Genomic DNA, 22,235 nt, shown 5'->3' with positions numbered 1-22,235 from the left:
CCAAATAGCAAAACTCCTTTACTACTTTAAGTGCCTCATTTCCTAATCTGTGCATGAGAGTAATCAACCTAGTTGTGTCCTGAAGTACAGGTATTTTTCTTTAACTTATCATTTTGCCAGGCATGCCCCAGATTACAAATGTAATATTTTCCTCAATCACATGAAACCTGCCCATTAGTATTTTAGGCTAAAGTTTACAATGGGCTGCCCATGTGCAGAGGTTGGCAGCGCATATGCATGTAAGATTCAGAGCGAATTTGTTGTTACTTTCGACAATACAAACTGATCACTTATCTTCACACATCCACCTCCTTAACCTCATGATTTAATTAAAAAAAAGAAACAGATCATATCAGACATTGATTATGGCATGTGCAAGTTGTTATTTCAGTCATGGTAAAGGCATTAGACAAAATAATCTGAACACTGATATTAACATGGTCTCTAAAGCTTATGGTCACACTGAGTAGGTAGGTAATTCATATTTCCTGTGAAACCATCTAGATGACAGTATCCCAGTGAATGATTGCATCTTTCAAAATGAAAATTCCACCATTCTCACAAGTAAAAATGTGTAACATTATTAAGTGGATATGAGGAATGAATGCTATGCCTTCCCTACCATCAGCACTCACAAAGTTTGCATACATGTTGGGTCAAAATTGAGTTCATGATTTAAAAAAATTGGTAATATCATGAATCATGAAAGGAGGTTGTATATTTGGAAGAGACCTGGAGACACCGGAAGGTTTCAGATCGATTATATAATGGCAAGACAGAGATTGAGGAACCAGATTTTAAATTGTAAGATATTTCCAGGGGCAGATGTAGACTCTGACTATAATTTATTGGTGATGAACTGTAGATTAAAACTGAAGAAACTGCAGAAAGGTAGGAATTTAAGGAGATGGGACCTGGAAAAACTGAAGAACAAGAGGTTGTAGAGAGCTTCAGAGGGAGCATTAGGATACAATTGACAAGAACAGGGGAAAGGGGTACAGTAGAAGAAGAACGGGTAACTTTGAGAGATGAAATAGTGAAGGCAGCATAGGATCAATTATGTAAAAGGACAAGGGCAAGTAGAAATCCTTGGGTAACACAAGAGATATTGAATTTAATAGATGAGAGGAGAAAATATAAAAATGTATTAAATGAAGCAGGCACTAGGAAAAAGGAATACAAACGTCTCAAAAATAAGATCGACAGAAAGTGAAAATGGCTAACCAGGAATGGCTAGAGGACAAATGTAAGGATGTAGAAGCATTTATCACTAGGGGTCAGATAGATGCCACCTACAGGAAAATTAGAGAGACCTTTGGAGAAAAGAGAACCACCTGTACGAATATCAAGAGCTCAGATTGTAAACCAGTCCTAAGCAAAGAAGAGTTAGCTGAAAGGTGAAAGTAGTATATAGAGGGTCTATACAAGGGCATTACACTTGAGGGCAATATTATTGAAATGGAAGAGGATATAGATGAAGATGAGATGGGAGATATGATACTGTGTAAAGAATTTGACAGAGCACTGAAAGACCTAAGTTGAAACAAGGCCCCAGGAGTAGACAACATTCCATTAGAACTACTGACAGCCTTGGGAGAGCCAGTCCTGACAAAACTCTACCATCTGGTGAGCAAGATGTATGAGGTAGCTGAAATACCCTCAAAACTTCAAGAATAATTTAATAATTCAAATTCCAAAGAAAGCAGGTGGTGACAGTTGTGAAAATTATCAAACTATCAGTTTAATAAGTCACCGTTGCAAAATATTAACACAGATTATTTATAGATGAAGGAAAAACTGGTGGAAGCTGACCTGGGGGAAGATAAGTTTGGATTCTGTAGAAATTTAGGAACACATGAAGCAATACTGACCCTACTACTAGTAAGATAGATTAAGGAAAGGCAAACCTACTTTTCTAGCATTTGTAGAATTAGAGAAACTTTTGACAATGTTGACTGGAATACTCTCTCTCAAATTCTGAAGGTGGTGGGGATTAAATACTGGTAGCAAAAGGCTATTTAAAGTTTGTACGTAATCCAGATGGCAGTTACAAGAGTCGAAGGGCACGAAAGGGAAGCAGTGGTTGGGAAGGGAGTGAGACAGGGTTGTAGCCTATCTGCGATGTTATTCAATCCGTGTATCAAGCAAGGAGTAAAGTAAATAAAAGGAAAAATTGGAGTAGAAATTAAAATTCAGGGAGAAGAAATAAAAACTTTGATGAAGAGGCTTGCACAGGATAGGTAGCATGGAGAGCTGAATCAAACCAGCCTTTGGCTGGCGACCATGACAACAACAATTAATTTGATTCTGTAGTTACTACAGTAGAAAAACTGCCTGAAATATGTCATATGAGTTGTGGCAGAAGACCCAAGTTCCTGTTGACCGGGATTTTTAATGTTACCTTCCCCAGAGGATATTAAACAGTTATAAAACAATAAGAAATGTCAGATTTCATTTGAGTACTAGTGGAATAAGCATGTATTTTCACTGCTTCTGTGCCTTGCGTTAGTTTTTGGGACTGTATATGCTCACATTGCAAAACTAAATCAGTTTTTTAGGTAGTTTAGATCAAGGCCTTCCTAATGAAAACTATGTAAAAGAGTTTGCAGGATATACTTTTTTTGTAAAGGTGTGCTGAAAATACCGATTTTTGGTGCTTTACAAATATCATCAGCTTTGCCCTCAATTGGTCAACTATTGGAAAGCAGTGGGGGAATGAAATTTTATATTTGGAGACCTTACACTTGTAAGTTATCACGTACAAAGCTTCGGGTTACCACACACTTACCTTTTGAGACGTAAAAAGCTAAACTTCACTTTTTTACCTGAAATATATTTTTTTTTATTTCACTTTAGAGCACACAAAACATTTTAAAAGATGGCCTAGTTTTAATTCTTTCATGAAAATATTTCCTAAGGTGATATGCCTACCCCCATGAACCATGGACCTTGCCATTGGTGGGGAGGCTTGCGTGCCTCAGCGATACAGATGGCCGTACCGTAGGTGCAACCACAACGGAGGGGTATCTGTTGAGAGGCCAGACAAACGTGTGGTTCCTGAAGAGGGCAGCAGCCTTTTCAGTAGTTGCAGGGGCAACAGTCTGGATGATTGACTGATCTGGACTTGTAACACTAACCAAAATGGCCTTGCTGTGCTGGTACTGTGAATGGCTGAAAGCAAGGGGAAACTACAGCTGTAATTTATCCCGATGGCATGCAGCTTTACTGTATGGTTAAATGATGATGACGTCCTCTTGGGTAAAATTTTCCGAAGGTAAAATAGTCCCCCATTTGGATCTCTGGGCAGGGACTACTCAGGGGGATGTCGTTATTGGGAGAAAGAAAACTGGCGTTCTACGGATCGGAACGTGGAATGTCAGGTCCCTTAATCGGGCAGGTAGGTTAGAAAATTTAAAAAGGGAAATGTATAGGTTAAAGTTAGATATAGCGGGAATTAGTGAAGTTCGGTGGCAGGAGGAACAAGACTTTTGGTCAGGTGAATACAGCGTTATAAATACAAAATCAAATAGGGGTAATGCAGGAGTAGGGTTAATAATGAATAAAAAAAATAGGAGTGCGAGTAAACTACTACAAACAGCATAGTGAACGCATTATTGTGGCCAAGATAGACACGAAGCCCATGCCTACTACAGTAGTACAAGTTTATATGCCAACTGGCTCTGCAGATGACGAAGAAATTGAAGAAACGTATGATCAGATAAAAGAAATTATTCAGGTAGTGAAGGGAGATGGAAAATTTAATAGTCATGGGTAACTGGAATTCGAGAGTAGGAAAAGGGAGAGAAGGAAACATAGTGGGTGAATATGGATTGGGGGAGAGAAATGAAAGAGGAAGCCGTCTGGTAGAATTTTGCACAGAGCATAACTTAATCATAGCTAACACTTGGTTCAAGAATCATAAAAGGAGGTTGTATACATGGAAGAATCCTGGAGATACTAGAAGGTATCAGATAGGTTATATAATGGTAAGACAGAGATTTAGGAACCAGGGTTTAAATTGTAAGACATTTCCAAGGGCAGATGTGGACTCTGACCATAATCTATTGGTTATGAACTGTAGATTAAAACTGAAGAAACTGCAAAAAGGTGGGAATTTAAGGAGATGGGACCTGGATAAACTGACTAAACCAGAGGTTGTACAGAGTTTGAGAGAGAGCATAAGGGAACAATTGACAGGAATGGGGGAAAGAAATACAGTAGAAGAAGAATGGGTAGCTCTGAGGGATGAAGTAGTGAAGGCGGCAGAGGATCAAGTAGGTAAAAAGACAAGGGCTAGTAGAAATCCTTGGGTAACAGAAGAAATACTGAATTTAATTGATGAAACACGAAAATATAAAAGTGCAGCAAATGAACCAGGCAGAAAGGAATACAAACGTCTCAAAAATGAGATCGACAGGAAGTGCAAAATGGCTAAGCAGGGATGGCTAGAGGACAAATGTAAGGATGTAGAGGCCTATCTCACTAGGGGTAAGATAGATACCGCCTACAGGAAAATTAAAGAGACCTTTGGAGATAAGAGAACGACTTGTATGAATATCAAGAGCTCAGATGGAAACCCAGTTCTAAGCAAAGAAGGGAAAGCAGAGAGATGGAAGGAGTATATAGAGGGTCTGTACAAGGGTGATGTAATTGAGGACAGTATTATGCAAATGAAAGAGGACATCAATGAAGATGAAATGGGAGAGATGATACTGCGTGTAGAGTTTGACAGAGCACGGAAAGACCTGAGTTGAAACAAGGCCCCGGGAGTAGACAACATTCCATTAGAACTACTGACGGTCTTGGGAGAGTCAGTCCTGACAAAACTCTACCATCCTGTGAGCAAGATGTATGAGGCAGGCGAAATACCCTCAGACTTCAAGAAGAATATAATAATTCCAATCCCAAAGAAAGCAGATATTGACAGATGTGAAAATTACTGAAACATCAGTTTAATAAGTCACAGCTGCAAAATACTAATGCGAATTGTTTACAGACGAATGGAAAAACTGGTAGAAGCCGACCTCGGGGAAGATCAGTTTGGATTCCGCAGAAATGTTGGAACACGTGAGACAATACTGACCATACGACTTATCTTAGAAGGTAGATTAAGTAAAGGCAAACCTACATTTCTAACATTTGTAGACTTAGAGATAGCTTTTGACAATGTTGACTGGAGTACTCTCTTTCAAATTCTAAAGATGGCAGGAGTAAAATACAGGGACCAAAAGGCTATTTACAATTTGTACAGAAACCAGATGGCAGTTATAAGAGTCGAGGGGCATGAAAGGGAAGTAGTGGTTGGGAAGGGAGTGAGACGAGGTTGTAGCCTGTCCCCAATGTTATTCAATCTGTATATTGAACAAGCAGTAAAGGAAACAAAAGAAAAATTCGGAGTAGGTATTAAAATCCATGGAGAAGAAATAAAAATGTTGAGGTTCGCCGATGACATTGTAATTCTGACAGGGACAGCAAAGGACTTGGAAGAGCAGTTGAACGGAATGGAAAGTGTCTTGAAAGGAGGATATAAGATGAACATCAACAAAAGCAAAACGAGGATAATGGAATGTAGTCGAATTAAGTCGGGTGATGCTGAGGGAATTAGATTAGGAAATGAGACGCTTAAAATAGTAAAGAAGTTTTGCTATTTGGGGAGCAAAATAACTGATGATGGTCGAAGTAGAGAGGATATAAAATGTAGACTGGCAAAGGCAAGGAAAGTGTTTCTGAAGAAGAGAAATTTGTTAACATTGAGTATAGATTTAAGTGTAAGGAAGTCGATTCTGAAAGTATTTGTGTGGAGTGTAGCCATGCATGGAAGTGAAACATGGACGATAAATAGTTTGGACAAGATGAGAATAGAAGCATTGGAAATGTGATGCTACAGAAGAATGCTGAAGACTAGATGGGTAGATCACATAACTAATGAGGAGGTATTGAATAGAATTGGGGAGAAGAGGAGTTTGTGGCACAACTTGACAAGAAGAAGGGACCGGTTGGTAGGACATGTTCTGAGGCATGAGGGGATCACAAATTTAGCATTGGAGGGCAGCGTGGAGGGTAAAAATCGTAGAGGGAGACCAAGAGATGAATACACTAAACAGATACAGAAGGATTTAGGTTGCAGTAGGTACTGGGAGATGAAGAAGCTTGCACAGGAGAGAGTAGCATGGAGAGCTGCATCAAACCAGTCTCAGGACTGAAGACAACAACAACAAGGTGATATGTCTCAAAAGTTGCTGAAAACTCAGTGGTGCACTGTTGAAAGCTGCATTATGGGAAACAAATGAATGTCTCTGAATTGGTGATCATGAAACTTTACCAATATTCATTGGAAATATGTGTGAAAGTTCACACAAAACTTCAGCGAAATACATGATGGACCTGCAGGAATCTCTAAACCACTCTTTATGTAATGACCCTAATTTATGTGTGACTGTGGATTGTGGAAACTAATAAATAACTTCCACACTGTCTTGAGGTGGCAGGATTCATTGCAAATTGATAAAATATACTAGGAATTTTACTTCCACTGATTTTGGCATGCTAATCACTAAGCTGTGTTCTCACAGTCTTGTGAACGTCTGCTGTTGGTAGGCTAGATGCACTGCTACTAGACTGCATTATAAATCGCTCATCGATATTGACATAACAGAATTCTTTAAGTCTCTAGTTATTTCATCCATGTATTGCTGGAAACCGAGCGAGGTGGCACAGTGGTTAGCGCACTGGACTCGCATTCAGGACGACGACAGTTCAAACCCGTCTCCAGCCATCCTGATTTAGGTTTTCCGTGATTCCTGTAAATTGTTTCAGGCAAATGCCGGGATGGTTCCTTTGAAAGGGCACGGCCGATTTCCTTCCCCATCCTTCCCTAACCCGAGCTTGCGCTCCGTCTCTAATGACCTCGTTGTCGACGGGACGTTAAAAAACACTAACCTAACCCTATTGCTGGAAAGTGAGAGAGGCATTACTTAGTCTGAATGGCATTTGAAGAAATTTGTAAAGTCTGAGTGGAGTGCAAACATTAATTTTGGGTATACCTTCTTAGTGCAATGGTTGTATGATAAAAAAACTTGGATATTGTTGATCATGAAGGAAATTGTGTTTCCATGAATTTCGTAGAAAAATCATCAGCTCAGTATGTGGCCCAGAGTGACGCTCGAGTATTCTTCTGGTGATAAGATAGCCAAAGTCTGCACAAGGGTTCCACTTGCTGCTCTTCTAAGTGACATTGTAGAGTAGCAAAGCCCTTGCTATCTGAAGGATGACAGATGTCTTATGCTAGCATGAAAGAGAACTTTTGCTTTGCAGTCATGAGCTTGTTTGCAAGCAGCTGATGAGGCTATGCATGGACTGGTGGTCCTCGTGTAGTTATGGGATGGTTTGCCATTGAGTGTCTTGTCAGTGGTGGTCTAGGCAACAGATTTGTAACCTCAGGGAAGTAGTGAATCACCATCAGTCATTTTGTTGCCAGCAAGGTTGGCGTTACATAGGTATTAATGACTATATAAATGTGTTGTCGAGTCAAGTAACCATTGATAGTGAATATCTGGGAGGAAGCAATGGAATGATACAGGTGTGCCGCACCCATAGGGAATTGCTAGTTGGCGATAATAAATCTCCAAATAAGTTCATGTTGAAGATTGAATTTGAGAGGCAAGATGATGTGGTCATAAGTCTTGACGAAAAATCCAGTTGCAACATACATATAAATTCTATTGGTATTAACTGTGAAAGACAAGAAGGGTAAACTCGGTTGTCAGTGTTTATATCAATGAGGAATTGTAACTTGGAGAAGTGCTCTGTTGTGAAAATCAACAGTTGTTCATTTTGAAATGATGAGTTGCTGTCACTACAGATTTCCAGCGACATTTTTCTTGTCACAGGATGATCGATACAGCTGGGCCGAAACTCCAAATTTTCTGTGATACCTGCAGATTTTCTAACTGGTGAGCAAATATTTTTTTTTTCTGGGAGAGCATCATTGTTGTGACACATAGGGGAGTGCCATATTTGGAGGGCTTCAACTTGCATAGGTAGTTTGCAGTTCATCCATAGGTTTGCTTGTCCTAGTGGAGATGGTTGCAGTGACCTTAGATGGGCACATGTCGACTGTTTGGTCAAAAGTTTTAGATTTTGTCGTGATATGTATAGATTATGCGACTGATGTAACATGAATAGTTCTGTATGATGCAGTGATATGTTTGTTGTTTCAAGGATCAAAGGATGTGTAGAGAAAATACAACATAAATGAAAACTTACTGTCCACAAATCCAAGATACTGCAACGTTTGCTGGCAAAACAGCATCCTCATTTTAGGACAGGCGTACATGTGAACTTAGCTCACCTAAACTCTCTTTTTCTTTTCTTTTTTTTTTCTGCTTAACACACAAATATTTTTGGGCCTTTTTATGTAGGAAACACTGTAACAGAGCTAATTTCCTCAATATGCTATGGAATGACACTTGTCATAGATGGAAGAGGTCGGTGTTGACTTAAAATTCAACCAGGATGATGCATCTGTAGATTTTCAGTACAGTATGTGGGCTACCTCAGTAACTGATAGCCACAAAAAATTTGCACTCAGTTGGCAGATGTAAAGAAATTAGGCCAACATCATATTTTGTGGGTATCTGTAGTGTATTGTATAATCCTAGCACCTTCACAAATTTCTGTTTTGTTATTGACACACAGTTAAGTTATATATGGCATCATTTCTTGATATCTCAGTAATACAGTGATCTGTAATGTATTTGTGGAGGTGTCTAATATGATCTTATTGGCGCTCTCAACAGAATTAGAATGTTTATTTTCCATGAAGCTCATTTGGTAAAATTAAAAATATTACTTGAATTTTCAGCTGGACAAATTTGTTTTACACTATTGCAAGTGGACTTTGACAGGTTGAACGTCTAAGAACATTTTGTCACATGGTTTTTGCCATATGTGTGTGTTAATGGTACTGGCATAGTATCTGTGATCAGTTGTAATACACTGTTAATTTTAAATTTCGTTCTGTATAGTATGACATCTGCTCTGTTCCAGCCACTGGCAGTACCAGGGAGAGTCCTAGTAGGAGAAGGAGTCCTTACAAAGATGTGTCGCAAAAAACCGAAAGCTCGACAGTTTTTCCTGTTTAATGACATACTTGTTTATGGCAACATCGTCATTAACAAGAAAAAGGTAAGAGAGGCTAAAAGCAGATGTTTGCACATCTCTCCATGTCAGTTTTGAGGCAACCAGTGGCAGGATATTATGTAATAGCCAATGAATAACTGTTAACTTGAAACTTCCTGGCAGATTAAAACTGTGTGCCGGACCGAGACTCCAACTCGGGACCTTTGCCTTTCGCGGGCAAGTGCTCTACCAACTGAGCTACCCAAGTGCGACTCACGCTCCGTCCTCACAGCTTTACTTCTGCCAGTACCTCGCCTCTTACCTTCCAAACTTTACAGAAGCTCTCCTGCGAACCTTGCAGGTTCTGTAAAGTTTGGAAGGTAGGAGGCGAGGTACTGGCAGAAGTAAAGCTGTGAGGACGGGGTGTGAGTCGTGCTTGGGTAGCTCAGTTGGTAGAGCACTTGCCCGCGAAAGGCAAAGGTCCCGAGTTCGAGTCTCGGTCCGACACACAGTTTTAATCTGCCAGGAAGTTTCATATCAGCGCACACTCCGCTGCAGAGTGAAAATCTCATTCTGGAAACTGTTAACTTGTCTTCAAGCCACTAATGTACCGTACAAATTAATTGTATTTTGTGGATGGCATTTGTTCACACTCTACTTTTGACACATATTGAAATTTCTGTAATTTAGCACCTTTGTCTGGAATATGAATCTTGGCTGTGATGATAATATTATATGAATTACAAGTGTTGAGTGGACGGACCTTTCTTCATTTTTTTCTTTTGCTGCTTACATGAGTTTTTTTATGTATCTGACTGCACTTTAATACTGTCTGTGTTGAAATATTTCTAATAATTTTGTCTCAAAGGTGGAATCTACATTGTGATGGCAGACTGATCTGTATCACTGCCTGAGTTGTTTGTTAGATTGGAAGGTGACAATTTGATTGGGTTGATGAAGGTAGTGAATGTGAACATTATATCTAAGTGATGGTGACAGACTGATCTGTAGTGTAGTGTAGTGTAGTGTAGTGTGTAGGCTACACTGGAATGTGAGAATTTGGTTGAGAGCTTTTGGCCAAACTAACGTGAAAGTGAAATCTTGGTAGAGGTGACAGTGATTTTTTGTGTAACTCCCAACGTCTTCCATATTTTAAGGACTAAATATGACACTATGGACTATAAGACTTGATTTTTAAGTTTTTTTTTTAATCGTTTTTACCATGTTTATTACTAGACTGCAAAACCAGACAAAAAAAATTAGTTTATAAAGTCGAACTTACCTTTAAAGTGCCTGAATCATCTGAACTTTCTTCTACTTCTTCTTTTCTTCGTCCTCTTTGTCATCCTATTCATATATAAGACAGTCTTCACTGCCATTGAGAGGGTTACTTATGCTGCACTTCCTGAAAGATTTAGCAATAATGTCTTCTCTCACTCTAGATCCACAATTGTTTTATCCACTGACATACTTGTTTGTTTGCAGGTAATTTTAAAGCTCCCTTTGGCGTGAATTCGTGTTAGGTTTCATCCATTGTCTATTTGTTTCGCTCCTCTCCCATGTACACTGTAAATGCTTTAGATATTTATTGAATCATCAACAGGTTGCGATTGTGAAGTCAGTCCTTCCGGAATAACAGCAAGCATTTCTCTGTTCCAGTTTTTGACTGCTAAACTGATACAGCACAAAAAGAGAACTCTTCTTCAGTAAAGTACCTTTCCTTCTCTCCCTCTGCCTGTTAATCCATAATTTCATATCAGCTTAATCCATCCACTGTTTGGCATGTACATGAACAACAACACATCGCCATATTTCAGAAGGTTTTGGCATTGTATTTTACTTAGAAATGATTATAGGATTAAGTTTGGTATCGTCAACACAATGTGAAAGGATAACAGTGTAGTGAATTTTTCATGTCCACTTGTTTTTATAGTTACAGTTTCAGCGCCTTTCAGTTATGTTACTTGGGATATCAAATGCCAGAGGAGTTTCGTCCTTATTCGCTATTTGGCTTAGTTCTACACTTGTTTTCTTTCAGTGTTGAGTAATGAAGTGATGGAAAGATAATATTTTCTCTTCATACTCTTGTGGCATACTCTGATATATTTTGGTTTCGGTTTGCATGCTAAATCCATGGCGCTTTATAAAACTATAGCACCAACCTCGGGCTTGGCAGCCAGATACTGTGATTTTGTGTGTGTGTGTGTGTGTGTGTGTGTGGGGGGGGGGGGGGGGGGGGAGTATGTTTGGCTGTTTTGTCTATTCTTATGAAGGCCTGTTTGGTTAAAGGTATATTTGACAGTCTTTTTGTTGTGCGTATCTGCAACTCAGCATCTCCGATATATGGTGAGTAGGAACAAGCCTTTTCATAATCTTATCATTATTCCATCCTGGATCTCCTAGTTTTGGCCGTTTTGCATTCAGTCCTCTATTTGCACATTTAGTCTTACCCATTTTTTTCAGTTGTTCTTTACTATACCACGAATTGCGAATGGTTTTTTTCTTTTGGTGGAGGGCCAAAATGCCACTCAGCTGCTCTGTTTCTATGTTCTTCTGCATATGCTATTCCTTTCAATTTATAACCTACATCATATGAATACATTTTATTTGTTCCATTACAAAACTAACTACTAACAAAAGTATTGTACTGTTATCAATAACGCAAATCGCTTTCAATTAGAGTTCACTGGCACCGTAAACTGCAATGACGCATCATACGCTATACACTGTCCTGGGTTTGTGATGATGAGGTGGGAGGGAGACAGTGTTAGCAAACGTTCGAATCTCCGCAAATCATGGGCGTCGCATCGGTGTACTGCTCTTGCCAATTGAATCTCTTAAGTTGCCAGATAGGTTTCCCTTAGCTTCGAGTATGTGGCCATTTGTAAGACTGGTGAGGATTTTAAATCAAACAATGGACATGTTTACATTAATTTCGAGGCAATTTTTTGACGAAAAAAGTGCATTTTATAGACTGTAAAATGGTATATTAGCTTGGAAGGTTATAGTTTTTTTCCATTATTTTTTGGTTACTTGCATTGAGAATCCTGTTGTTCAATGGTCAGTAACAGAAACACCAAGATAAAGCAAAAGCATTTAATGAAAACCCCACATTAAATTACCCATAATTTGTTTGTGTGTATTTGCTCCTACAAACAGTGTTTTTCTCCGAAAGTTCAGTTCTATTGAACTCTAGTAACAAGTATGTTAAGGTTGTTGTTTTGTTAGATATCTAATATTTCTCCATCAGTCAAAATGAAAACATTGTGATGTCATTGGCTGTACAAATCACCTGTTCTGTCATCTTAACTTCCCATGACGACTGTTGAAATATGTTAACAATGTACAGTTAGAGGTTAGAAAGTGTAAAATTTTATCAGAAACTGTACTGTCATATTTTGTTTCATAAACATTAACCTATAGTCCCACTCCCCCTCCCCTCAGCCCCAGACCTCCACTCCTTTGCTTCAGTATTAGCCATCTCCTTGTCATTTTTGCTGTGTTTGCTCTCCCACCCTCTGCTCATTATCAGATAATCCCCTAACTATGTGCCACCTAATGTACTTCACAACACATTCTAATAAACCTTCACTTCTTCCTTTGAGTACCCACTGTCCTTGCTGCATACCATTTCGTACCCCTTCCAATTTCTTATGTCCACCTTTCATCAATCTGCCCATATCCCCCCTCAAGTATATGACATTGGCTCATTTTCGGATAATGTAACCAGAGTCATCTCACTCTACTGTGCCCCTTTCTTGTAGCTTCACACTGGTCGTAGTTATTGATTAGTGTGCAGTAGTACAAGAAATTAGTTAATAATTACCTTAGTGTAGTAGATGTAACACTACTGTCACTCCTGACAATGCCCCGCCCCCCCCCCCCCCCCCCAATCGATAATAAAGAAGTGATTTGTATTTTCCAAGAAGGAGTCAGTCCAATTGTATATATGGGGTGATATTCTGCAGGAACTTACTTTATTTGCAGCCATCAACTATAGCGCATTCTTCTGAAGGTAACAAAAATGAAATGAAAGTGTTCTATTGTTTTCTTCTGCCAAATGATCATTGTGATTTGACAGAGTTCCATGTAATACACACTTACCCAATACTGTTTTAAGGAGTTTGTGTTTGGTCTCCAAAAATTGTAAAATATGTTAATGAGACTGATCAGTAGATAGCTCCAGGGATCTGTGCTCTGATCCTTAAATGATAGATAGACATGCACTTCATGGTATTCCTCTTGCATGGCTGGAGTTGTTTCTTAACAACGGAAAAAAAGGATCAGATTATGGAATTACGTGAAAGGTATAAGAATGCATTCGGAATGGGGAAAACGTTAAATTATGCTATCACATAAGGTTCGATACTTGGCCTGCTCATGTTCTTGGCCAATATAAATCGACGAAAAAGTCTCGTCATTATGCATGGTGTTCTTGATCCCTAAAATTGACTATTGTGCACTTAAAGGTGTTACAGCATAGTGGTTAGTGAATGAGACTGACATGCAGAAGTTTGTGTGTTTGAACCTCATCAGTTGCTTCAAAATTTTGTATTTTTAAATAGTCATTGAAACGACAATTAGTCGGTTTAAATTCAACTTTTTTTTTTAAATTATAACCTTCTGTCACGCCATTTTAATCATTGTGTTAATTTTTACACTTACTCTTTTTTTTCTTCCATTTTTCCATTTGGAGTCTTTGTGCTTGAGATTTTAATTTTTTCTGTATCAATTTCAATTTAATTTCGTCTGTTTCATCATCTTATATTTTTGTCCCCATTACTGCAATTATTATTTCTATCCGTCCTTTTTGCTCATTTATTTATAGTCCCTTCTTTTGTTTAAATCTTTGTGTGTTATTTTGTCCATAGCGCAAAAGGAATTTGTGTTTTAAGTGTTTGTATGACAATTGCCATCCAAAAATATGTACACCTTGTAAGTAATGAAAAATACATTTTTGACACATTTGCACAGCCAATATAAATAGATTATTTCATCTTTCGTAATTTAATTTATATATTGACATTTGCAGACATTTAAATAGTGTGACAGATAAATAAAAATAATTAAAAATCCCATCCAAAGAGATTCCAAATGACAAAAGAAGGAATAATAAGAGCAAATCAAAAAGTCAATATGATGATAAAATTGACGTGAAACAGGATTAGAAAGTTTAAAAATTACATTTAAACCAAATAACTGAATAAAAGTAAACATCGATAATAATTTTAAAAAAACCTTCTGCATGTCAGCCACATATGCTAACCACTACACTATAACACGATTATATGTATATCTGTTGATGTTCGGACTACAGAACAATTACACAAAACAACAAAATTTTTTTCGTTGATTACTTGCAAGTGAGGGCCCACGAAGGTGAATGGCTGCTGGGTCTCTAACCTACACCACAATATAGACAGTTTCAAAAAGTTGATTGCAAAATGTGGACCTCTCCTTGTTAGTAGTAAAAGAGGTGGCATTGTTTCAGAGTAGCCGTTTTCTTTATGATATATACGTGTATAAAGAAATTTAGAAGTAATGCTCACAATTATCAATATGGGCAGATTAGCTGTTATAATTGGCTGTTAGCATACTATAGAGAAATGATTGCTTTTGCCTGTTAGTGTATAACTAGACTTGTACTACATCCCTGAAGGTTCTCCTTCATGCTGGGATTTATGGAATACAATGTATGGATGTGTGTATGAATGAATAAATGAATTTTTTCCCCTGTGCCAAATGGACCATTGTCCAGTTACACGATACAATGATACCTCAAGAAAATGTTGTCCAATTACTCAAGAAAATACTAAAGCAGACCTATTTGCTTATTTTATGAAAAGGCATTGCTTTTACAGTCGTAATGAATTTCATTACACATTGTTACATTAACAATTTTTATAGTACGCTAGACATGGTGCACATTCACATTTTTGTGTGGTGAGCATATACTGCATATTAGGAGTCTTTGATCACTAGTTACTTCAGTTTTTAATGGTAAATGTGTAAGGTTGAGTTTTATATGTGAAGATATTATATGAAATAACAACAATATGGAAATGATAGATTGCTACTCACCACATTGAAGAGGCGTTGAGTTACAGATAGGCGCATTGAGAAGGTGTACTAGAAATACTTCAGCTTTCAGACAAAGTCCTTCTACAGAAGTTGAAAAATAACACGCATTCAAACAGCAGCAGCTCGTACACTTGACCACTGTCTCAGGGTGCTAAGGCCCAGGTAAGGACCTCTATTCGGGCTTTAGTGCCTGGAGACAGTGGCCATGTGTGCGCAAGTTGTTCTTATGTGAAATTGTGTGGATGTGTGTTTTGTTTAGAAGGACATTGTCCAAAAACTGGAATATTTCCAGTGTACTTTTTCATTGTGCCTGTATGCATCTCGTGCTTCCTCTGTGTGGTGAGTAATAAACTATCCTTTCTGTGTTGTTGTTATTCCATCCTGGGCTTTCCATTGTTTGAAAGAGTTGTTTTTGTGGACACTAGAGGTTTCACAGATGTAAGTTTCTTTACATCACTGTTGGAAATGATTTCCAGTACCTGTATGATTGCGTTTTGTGGTGTTAGTTTAATAGATGATCACTGTTGATTAGGTTAGATGCATTCATGTAAAAATATCGCAGTTAATAGTATGTGGATTGTAAAACCTTCATGAAGAGATTCACCTGCTTGCTTTGTTAATGTGATGTACGTACTTGAATAATTTAGGGTATTTTAAACTTTCGAATTCGCATTTATTGACTAAGACCACCTACTGTTCAATATTTATTCTGTTCGCAGTATAATAAGCAGCACATCATACCGCTTGAAGAAGTGAAACTGGAATCACTTGAAGATGATGGACGTAAGTACACATTCATTTATAAACTTCAGAAAGATATTGGGTACTGAAAACTTTGCTTTTAAGAAAAGGGTGCAAAAATATTCGTAGAAGCCTTTTACTAAGCAAACTGAATGTAATTTATTCATTAAAAGAGTAGTTCCCTCTTGCATCGCCGTCGCCCCCCCCCCCCCCCCCCTCCATAAGTAATCCTTTGCCACGTGCCCCCTTCCTGCGTGCCCCTCGTCCCACTCCCCTTCAAGCTTCCCTCCCTAAGCTGCTATAGTATTTGTTTTGAAATATGATCTTTGTTGTGGTTTCCTTTTATTACTTATTATGTTTTTTTTATATCATTTTTGTCCCAAATAAAGATTAGTGGTCAAGGACCATTCAGCCTGCTACATGGGACTAGGAATGCTATAATTATGACACTTGTTTGTCAGTCTTGTATGGATAGGATTCTGGGAACATAAAATACCTATGGTTTAATAATACTCAGAAGACACAAAACTGAATTTTAAATTACCTTAAGTCTAATTTATTATCCTTTGCGCATATTTGCATTCCAAGGATGCATTGGTAATACTGTGTGTTACACACCATTCAACATGATATTATCAAGTACGGCAAATTATATGCATATTAATTGCACTACAACATTGTCGATGGGTGTGTTGCAGTATGACAATGCTGCCCCTTCCAGTTCCATGAATGTAGTGAGATGTATTTCAATTCCTGATGGTGAATCACCAAAAATACCATTTATTTCTTTTTATTATTTAAAAGCAGGAGGAATAAGGCTTCTAGTCAGGTGAATACAGGGTTATAAATACAAAATCAAATCGGCGGGAGTAGGTTTCATAATGAATAAAAAATTAGGAGCACAACTAAGCTACTATGAACAGCATAGCGAACGCATTATTGTAGTCAAGATAGACACGAACCCACACCTACCACGGTAGTACAAGTTTATATGCCAACTAGCTCTGCAGAAGATGAAGAGATTGAAGAAATGTATGATGAGATAAATTATTTAGATAGTGAAGAGAGATGAAAATTTAATAGTCATGGGGGACTGGAATTCAATAGTAGGAAAAGGAAGAGAAGGGAAAGAAGTAGGTGAATATGGAATGGGGGTAAGGAATGAAAGAGGAAGCTGGCTGGTAGAATTTTGCACAGAGCATAACTTGAACTTGGTTTAAGAATCATGAAAGAAGGGCGTATATGTGGAAGAGGCCTGGAGACACTTGAAGATTTCAGATAGATTATATAATCGTAAGACAGATTTAGAAACCAGGTTGTAAATTTCCAGGGGCAGATGTGGACTCTGACCACAATTTATTGGTTATGAACTGTAGATTAAAACTGAAGACACTGCAAAAAGGTGGCATTTTAAGAAGATGGGACACGGATACAGTGAAAGAACCAGAGGTTGTGGAGAATTTCAGAGAGCGCATTAGGGAAAGTTTGACACTAATGGAGCAAAGAAATTCAGTAGAAGAAGAAAGGGTAGCTCTGATCAATGAAGTAGTGAAGGCATCGGATCAAGTAGGTAAACAGATAAGGGCTAGTAGAAATCCTTGGGTAACAGAAGAGAGATTGAATTTAATTGATGAAAGGAGAAAATATAAAAATGTATTAAATGAAGCAGGCAAAAAGGAATACAAATGTGTGAAAAATGAGATCGCCCTTTCCCCCCGTCCCCTTTCCCCCCCGTCCCCGTCCCCTTCCCCCCCCCCTCCGTCCCCTTCCCCCCCGTCCCCTTCCCCCCCGTCCCCTTCCCCCCCCGTCCCCTTCCCCCCCCGTCCCCTTCCCCCCCGTCCCCTTCCCCCCCGTCCCCTTCCCCCCCGTCCCCTTCCCCCCCCGTCCCCTTCCCCCCCCGTCCCCTTCCCCCCGTCCCCTTTCCCCCCCGTCCCCTTCCCCCCCCCGTCCCCTTGTCCCCTTCCCCCCCGTCCCCTTCCCCCCCGTCCCCTTCCCCCCCGTCCCCTTCCCCCCCGTCCCCTTCCCCCCCGTCCCCTTCCCCCCCGTCCCCTTCCCCCCCGTCCCCTTCCCCCCCGTCCCCTTCCCCCCCGTCCCCTTCCCCCCCCGTCCCCTTTCCCCCCGTCACCTTTCCCCCCCGTCACCTTCCCCCCCCCCGTCCCTTTCCCCCCCCCGTCCCCTTCCCCCCGCCCCCGTCCCCTTCCCCCCGCCCCCGTCCCCTTTCCCCCCGTCCCCTTTCCCCCCGGCCCCATTTCCCTTTCCCCCCCCCCCCCCGTCCCCTTTCCCCCCGTCCCCTTTCCCCCCGTCCCCTTTCCCCCCGTCCCCTTTCCCCCCGTCCCCTTTCCCACCCGTCCCCTTTCCCCCCCGTCCCCTTTCCCCCCCGTCCCCTTTCCCCCCCGTCCCCTTTCCCCCCCGTCCCCTTTCCCCCCCGTCCCCTTTCCCCCCCGTCCCCTTTCCCCCCCGTCCCCTTTCCCCCCCGTCCCCTTTCCCCCCCCGTCCCCTTTCCCCCCCCGTCCCCTTTCCCCCCCCGTCCCCTTTCCCCCCCGTCCCCTTTCCCCCCCCGTCCCCTTTCCCCCCCCGTCCCCTTTCCCCCCCCGTCCCCTTTCCCCCCCCGTCCCCTTTCCCCCCGTCCCCTTTCCCCCCGTCCCCTTTCCCCCCGTCCCCTTTCCCCCCGTCCCCTTTCCCCCCGTCCCCTTTCCCCCCGTCCCCTTTCCCCCCGTCCCCTTTCCCCCCGTCCCCTTTCCCCCCCCCCGTCCCCTTCCCCCCCGTCCCCTTTCCCCCCCCCCGTCCCCTTCCCCCCCGTCCCCCTTCCGCCCCGTCCCCTTCCCCCCCGTCCCCTTCCCCCCCGTCCCCTTCCCCCCCCCGTCCCCTTCCCCCCCCGTCCCCTTCCCCCCCCCCGTCCCCTTCCCCCCCGTCCCCTTCCCCCCCCCGTCCCCTTCCCCCCCCCGTCCCCTTCCCCCCCCCGTCCCCTTCCCCCCCCGTCCCCTTCCCCCCCCGTCCCCTTCCCCCCCCGTCCCCTTCCCCCCCCGTCCCCTTCCCCCCCCGTCCCCTTCCCCCCCCCCCCGTCCCCTTCCCCCCCCCCCCCCCCCCGTCCCCTTCCCCTTTCCCCCCCCGTCCCCTTTCCCCCCCGTCCCCTTTCCCCCCCCGTCCCCTTTCCCCCCCGTCCCCTTTCCCCCCCCGTCCCCTTTCCCCCCCGTCCCCTTCCCCCCCCGTCCCCTTCCCCCCCCGTCCCCCCGTCCCCGTCCCCTTTCCCTCCCCCCCGTCCCCTTTCCCCCCGTCCCCTTTCCCCCCGGCCCCATTTCCCCCCCCCGTCCCCTTTCCCACCCGTCCCCTTTCCCACCCGTCCCCTTTCCCCCCCGTCCCCTTTCCCCCCCGTCCCCTTTCCCCCCCCCCGTCCCCTTCCCCCCCCCCGTCCCCTTCCCCCCCCCCCCCCCCCCCCCCCGTCCCCTTTCCCCCCCGTCCCCTTTCCCCCCCGTCCCCTTTCCCCCCCGTCCCCTTTCCCCCCCGCCCCCTTCCGCCCCGCCCCTTTCCCCCCCGTCCCCTTTCCCCCCCGTCCCCTTTCCCCCCGTCCCCTTTCCCCCCCCGTCCCCTTTCCCCCCGCCCCCTTTCCCCCCCGCCCCCTTTCCCCCCCGTCCCCTTTCCCCCCGTCCCCTTTCCCCCCCGTCCCCTTTCCCCCCCCGTCCCCTCCCCCCCGTCCCCTTTCCCCCCCGTCCCCTCCCCCCCGGTCACCTTCCCCCCCGTCCCCTTCTCGCCTCGCCTTCCCCCACTCCTTTCCACCTCCTCATACCCACTCCCCATAACCCCTCCCCTTCCCCCTCCCTCCTCTAATTCCCCTCTCCCCTCCCCTTCCCTCCAATTCTCCCCACACCTTTTCCCATTCCATTCTGCCCCTCCCCATCCCCTTCCCATTTTCTCCCCTCCTTTTCCCCGCCCCCTCCGTTTCCCCGTCCCCTCCCTTTCCCCGTCCCCTCCCTTTGCCCGTCCCATCCCCTCTCATTCTCCCCCTCCCCTCCAACTCTCCTCACCTTCACCCCTTCCCCCTCCCATTCTCCCCCTCCCCTCAACCCCTCCCCTTCCCTCCTCTCCTTGCCATTTCCTCCTTGCTTTCACCCTTGCCTTTCCCCTCATTCTCGCCCGTCCCTCCTTATTTTTCACCCTTCCCTCCTTATCCTTTGCCCTTTTGCCCTCCCCTCACAACTCTTCAAAGCTAAGTCACTAGATGCCTGAAAACATGCAGTGCAAATTATGACTGCAAATTTAAGGGAAGCAGAAGTTAACAATCTAAATCTGTCATCTTTTTTCTAAATGCATTCCTATCATCTATAGAAGTATTTTAAAATCTGTAGCGAATTTCTTAATCCCAGCCCATCCTCTGTTTTAAAGGTGACAAGAAGTTCGTGTCAGTGTGTGTTTCCTTCTTTAAGAAGCTGAGATTCTACCAACATTTAAAGCAGTGTTGCTACTTGTCTGTTGGTGCACTTCAGGTTATACATTAGTGCACAGAAATATAGGTAACATATTAAACTATTGTTTTATGATTGTATAAAGGCTATGTCTGTCTCTTCAGAGGCGATTTTGTTTACCAGTCTTACGTGTCACTTCAGAGTATCCAACCATAATATCTGAATACATCAGGTTGAGTCTACGCTGACCACATCATGGCAGGCATATTCCGCCGAGTGTCTGGATGTCAAAGAAAGGAGGGAACTGAACATCATGGAAATCAGTGAAACTGAATGGATACAACATGATAGATAAATCTAATAGCATACTACTAAATAATCAATAAGAGGAAACAGTGACAATAAGTACAAAGATTCGTATTAGGTTCCAGGCCTTATATGTCAGCGAATTTGGGTTGAACAGCACTTTGAATATGGTGGATCTGCAAGTGTACATGCTAGTAATACGTAGGTACAGGTCCACCAATGGAAACTCCCTTTTGTGGAGACAGTAATATTGTTTTTCTGTGTTTTAGTACTGAACACACACACCTATGGTAGGAGGAGGATGGATAGAGTTAGAAGTTTTTGTCTACAGTGTCTCTAGACGAAACAGTGTAGATTATACGTTGCTAATTACTTTAAAAATAAAAAAAAAGTGCTTACAATGACATACTTCTACTGATATTGAAATGATTTGGATGCAGTTGAATGTAGATATTTGTATCAATGTAAGAGTATTCTGAAATGATGTCCTATATTATAAGTTGAATTTTACATTGTTGGTTGTTCAGTTTTAGATATTTGAAATTTTACTTTTTTGTATGAAACGTATTGCTGTTATTCATATATAACTGACACATTAGGAGCAGCCACAGAAGACAGGAACTAGTAACACATAGGCCTATACATCTCTGTGGAATTATGATGAATACTGATGAATAAATTTAATGAGCTTTCTGCTTTCTTCGTCAGATGATATGTTAGTTTCTACCTCTCACTAAACTCTTTGAAAACTGTGGTGCTGGTTTATTTTGCATACTTTCAGTTTCTGATGTGTCATGAAATTTTCTTCTGGGGCAGTGCAGCTGAAGTAAAGAAAATATGTATTCACCAAAAGAGAGGAATGATAATACTGTGTGAAGTTCGTAGCTGGAGATCTTGGCGAGACTTCATCAAAGCTCTTGGAATTCTCGCTCACTTCCCAGTACAATTACTCTTTAATGGTACTGGTTGCTGATGATAAAAATCAGTTGTGATTTTCATAACCATGAAAAAAGATTTGAAAATAATTTCCGTATTGACTTTGTTACCTCATGTGGGTTTTTGAGTGGGATATATTTAATCCAGTGGTTATGTCATAGTAGTGCTTAGGTCTTCAACAAGCTTGTACCTGAAATAAAACAAGAAATTGAGAATGTCTATTAATTCAAAAGAAAATTTAAAAGTATGCATGGGCACTACTGCTGTAAATTATTTAATTATATATATTTATGCATGAAGATGTCTATTCTCTGAGCAGTAGCAATGTTAATTGTAAGCAGGTATGTGTTGCTCTATGGTAAATGTGGTCCTGTAGGTATTAATGTAATAGAAGAATATAAACAGCAAGTACTTAGTATAACTTGGAAGCAGCAGGTTAAGCATTAAACATTAAAATGTTTTTGCAGTTCACAGATTTAGTTTCTAAGAGATGTTTCTGTTTTGTTAATTTATTCCTTGACTTCCACTCATTCATGAAGGTTATCCTCCATGGTGGATCTACAGAGTAGGAATGATCAAGTCATTAAAAGAAAGGTTGCTTTGTGTTTAAATATGTAGAAGTGTGATAAATAATTCAAAAAATTGCTGATA

General features: G+C 41.9%; 1 protein-coding gene across 2 annotated transcripts in view; it reads left to right on the top strand.

Moving 5' to 3' along the window:
- The window catches only part of LOC124615390 (pleckstrin homology domain-containing family F member 2), a 133,913-nt gene that overhangs the window by 5,818 nt on the left and 105,860 nt on the right, over positions 1 to 22,235 (top strand). For both annotated transcript variants that reach the window (XM_047143216.1, XM_047143215.1), the window contains exons 3-4: positions 9,049 to 9,186; positions 15,921 to 15,984. In XM_047143216.1, the coding sequence (XP_046999172.1) occupies positions 9,049 to 9,186; positions 15,921 to 15,984 (202 nt within the window). The remainder of the gene's footprint in view (positions 1 to 9,048; positions 9,187 to 15,920; positions 15,985 to 22,235) is intronic.

Source organism: Schistocerca americana, chromosome 5 (genome assembly GCF_021461395.2).
Source record: "Schistocerca americana isolate TAMUIC-IGC-003095 chromosome 5, iqSchAmer2.1, whole genome shotgun sequence".
Lineage (NCBI taxonomy): Eukaryota > Metazoa > Arthropoda > Insecta > Orthoptera > Acrididae > Schistocerca > Schistocerca americana.
This window is presented reverse-complemented; position numbering and strand designations above follow the sequence as displayed.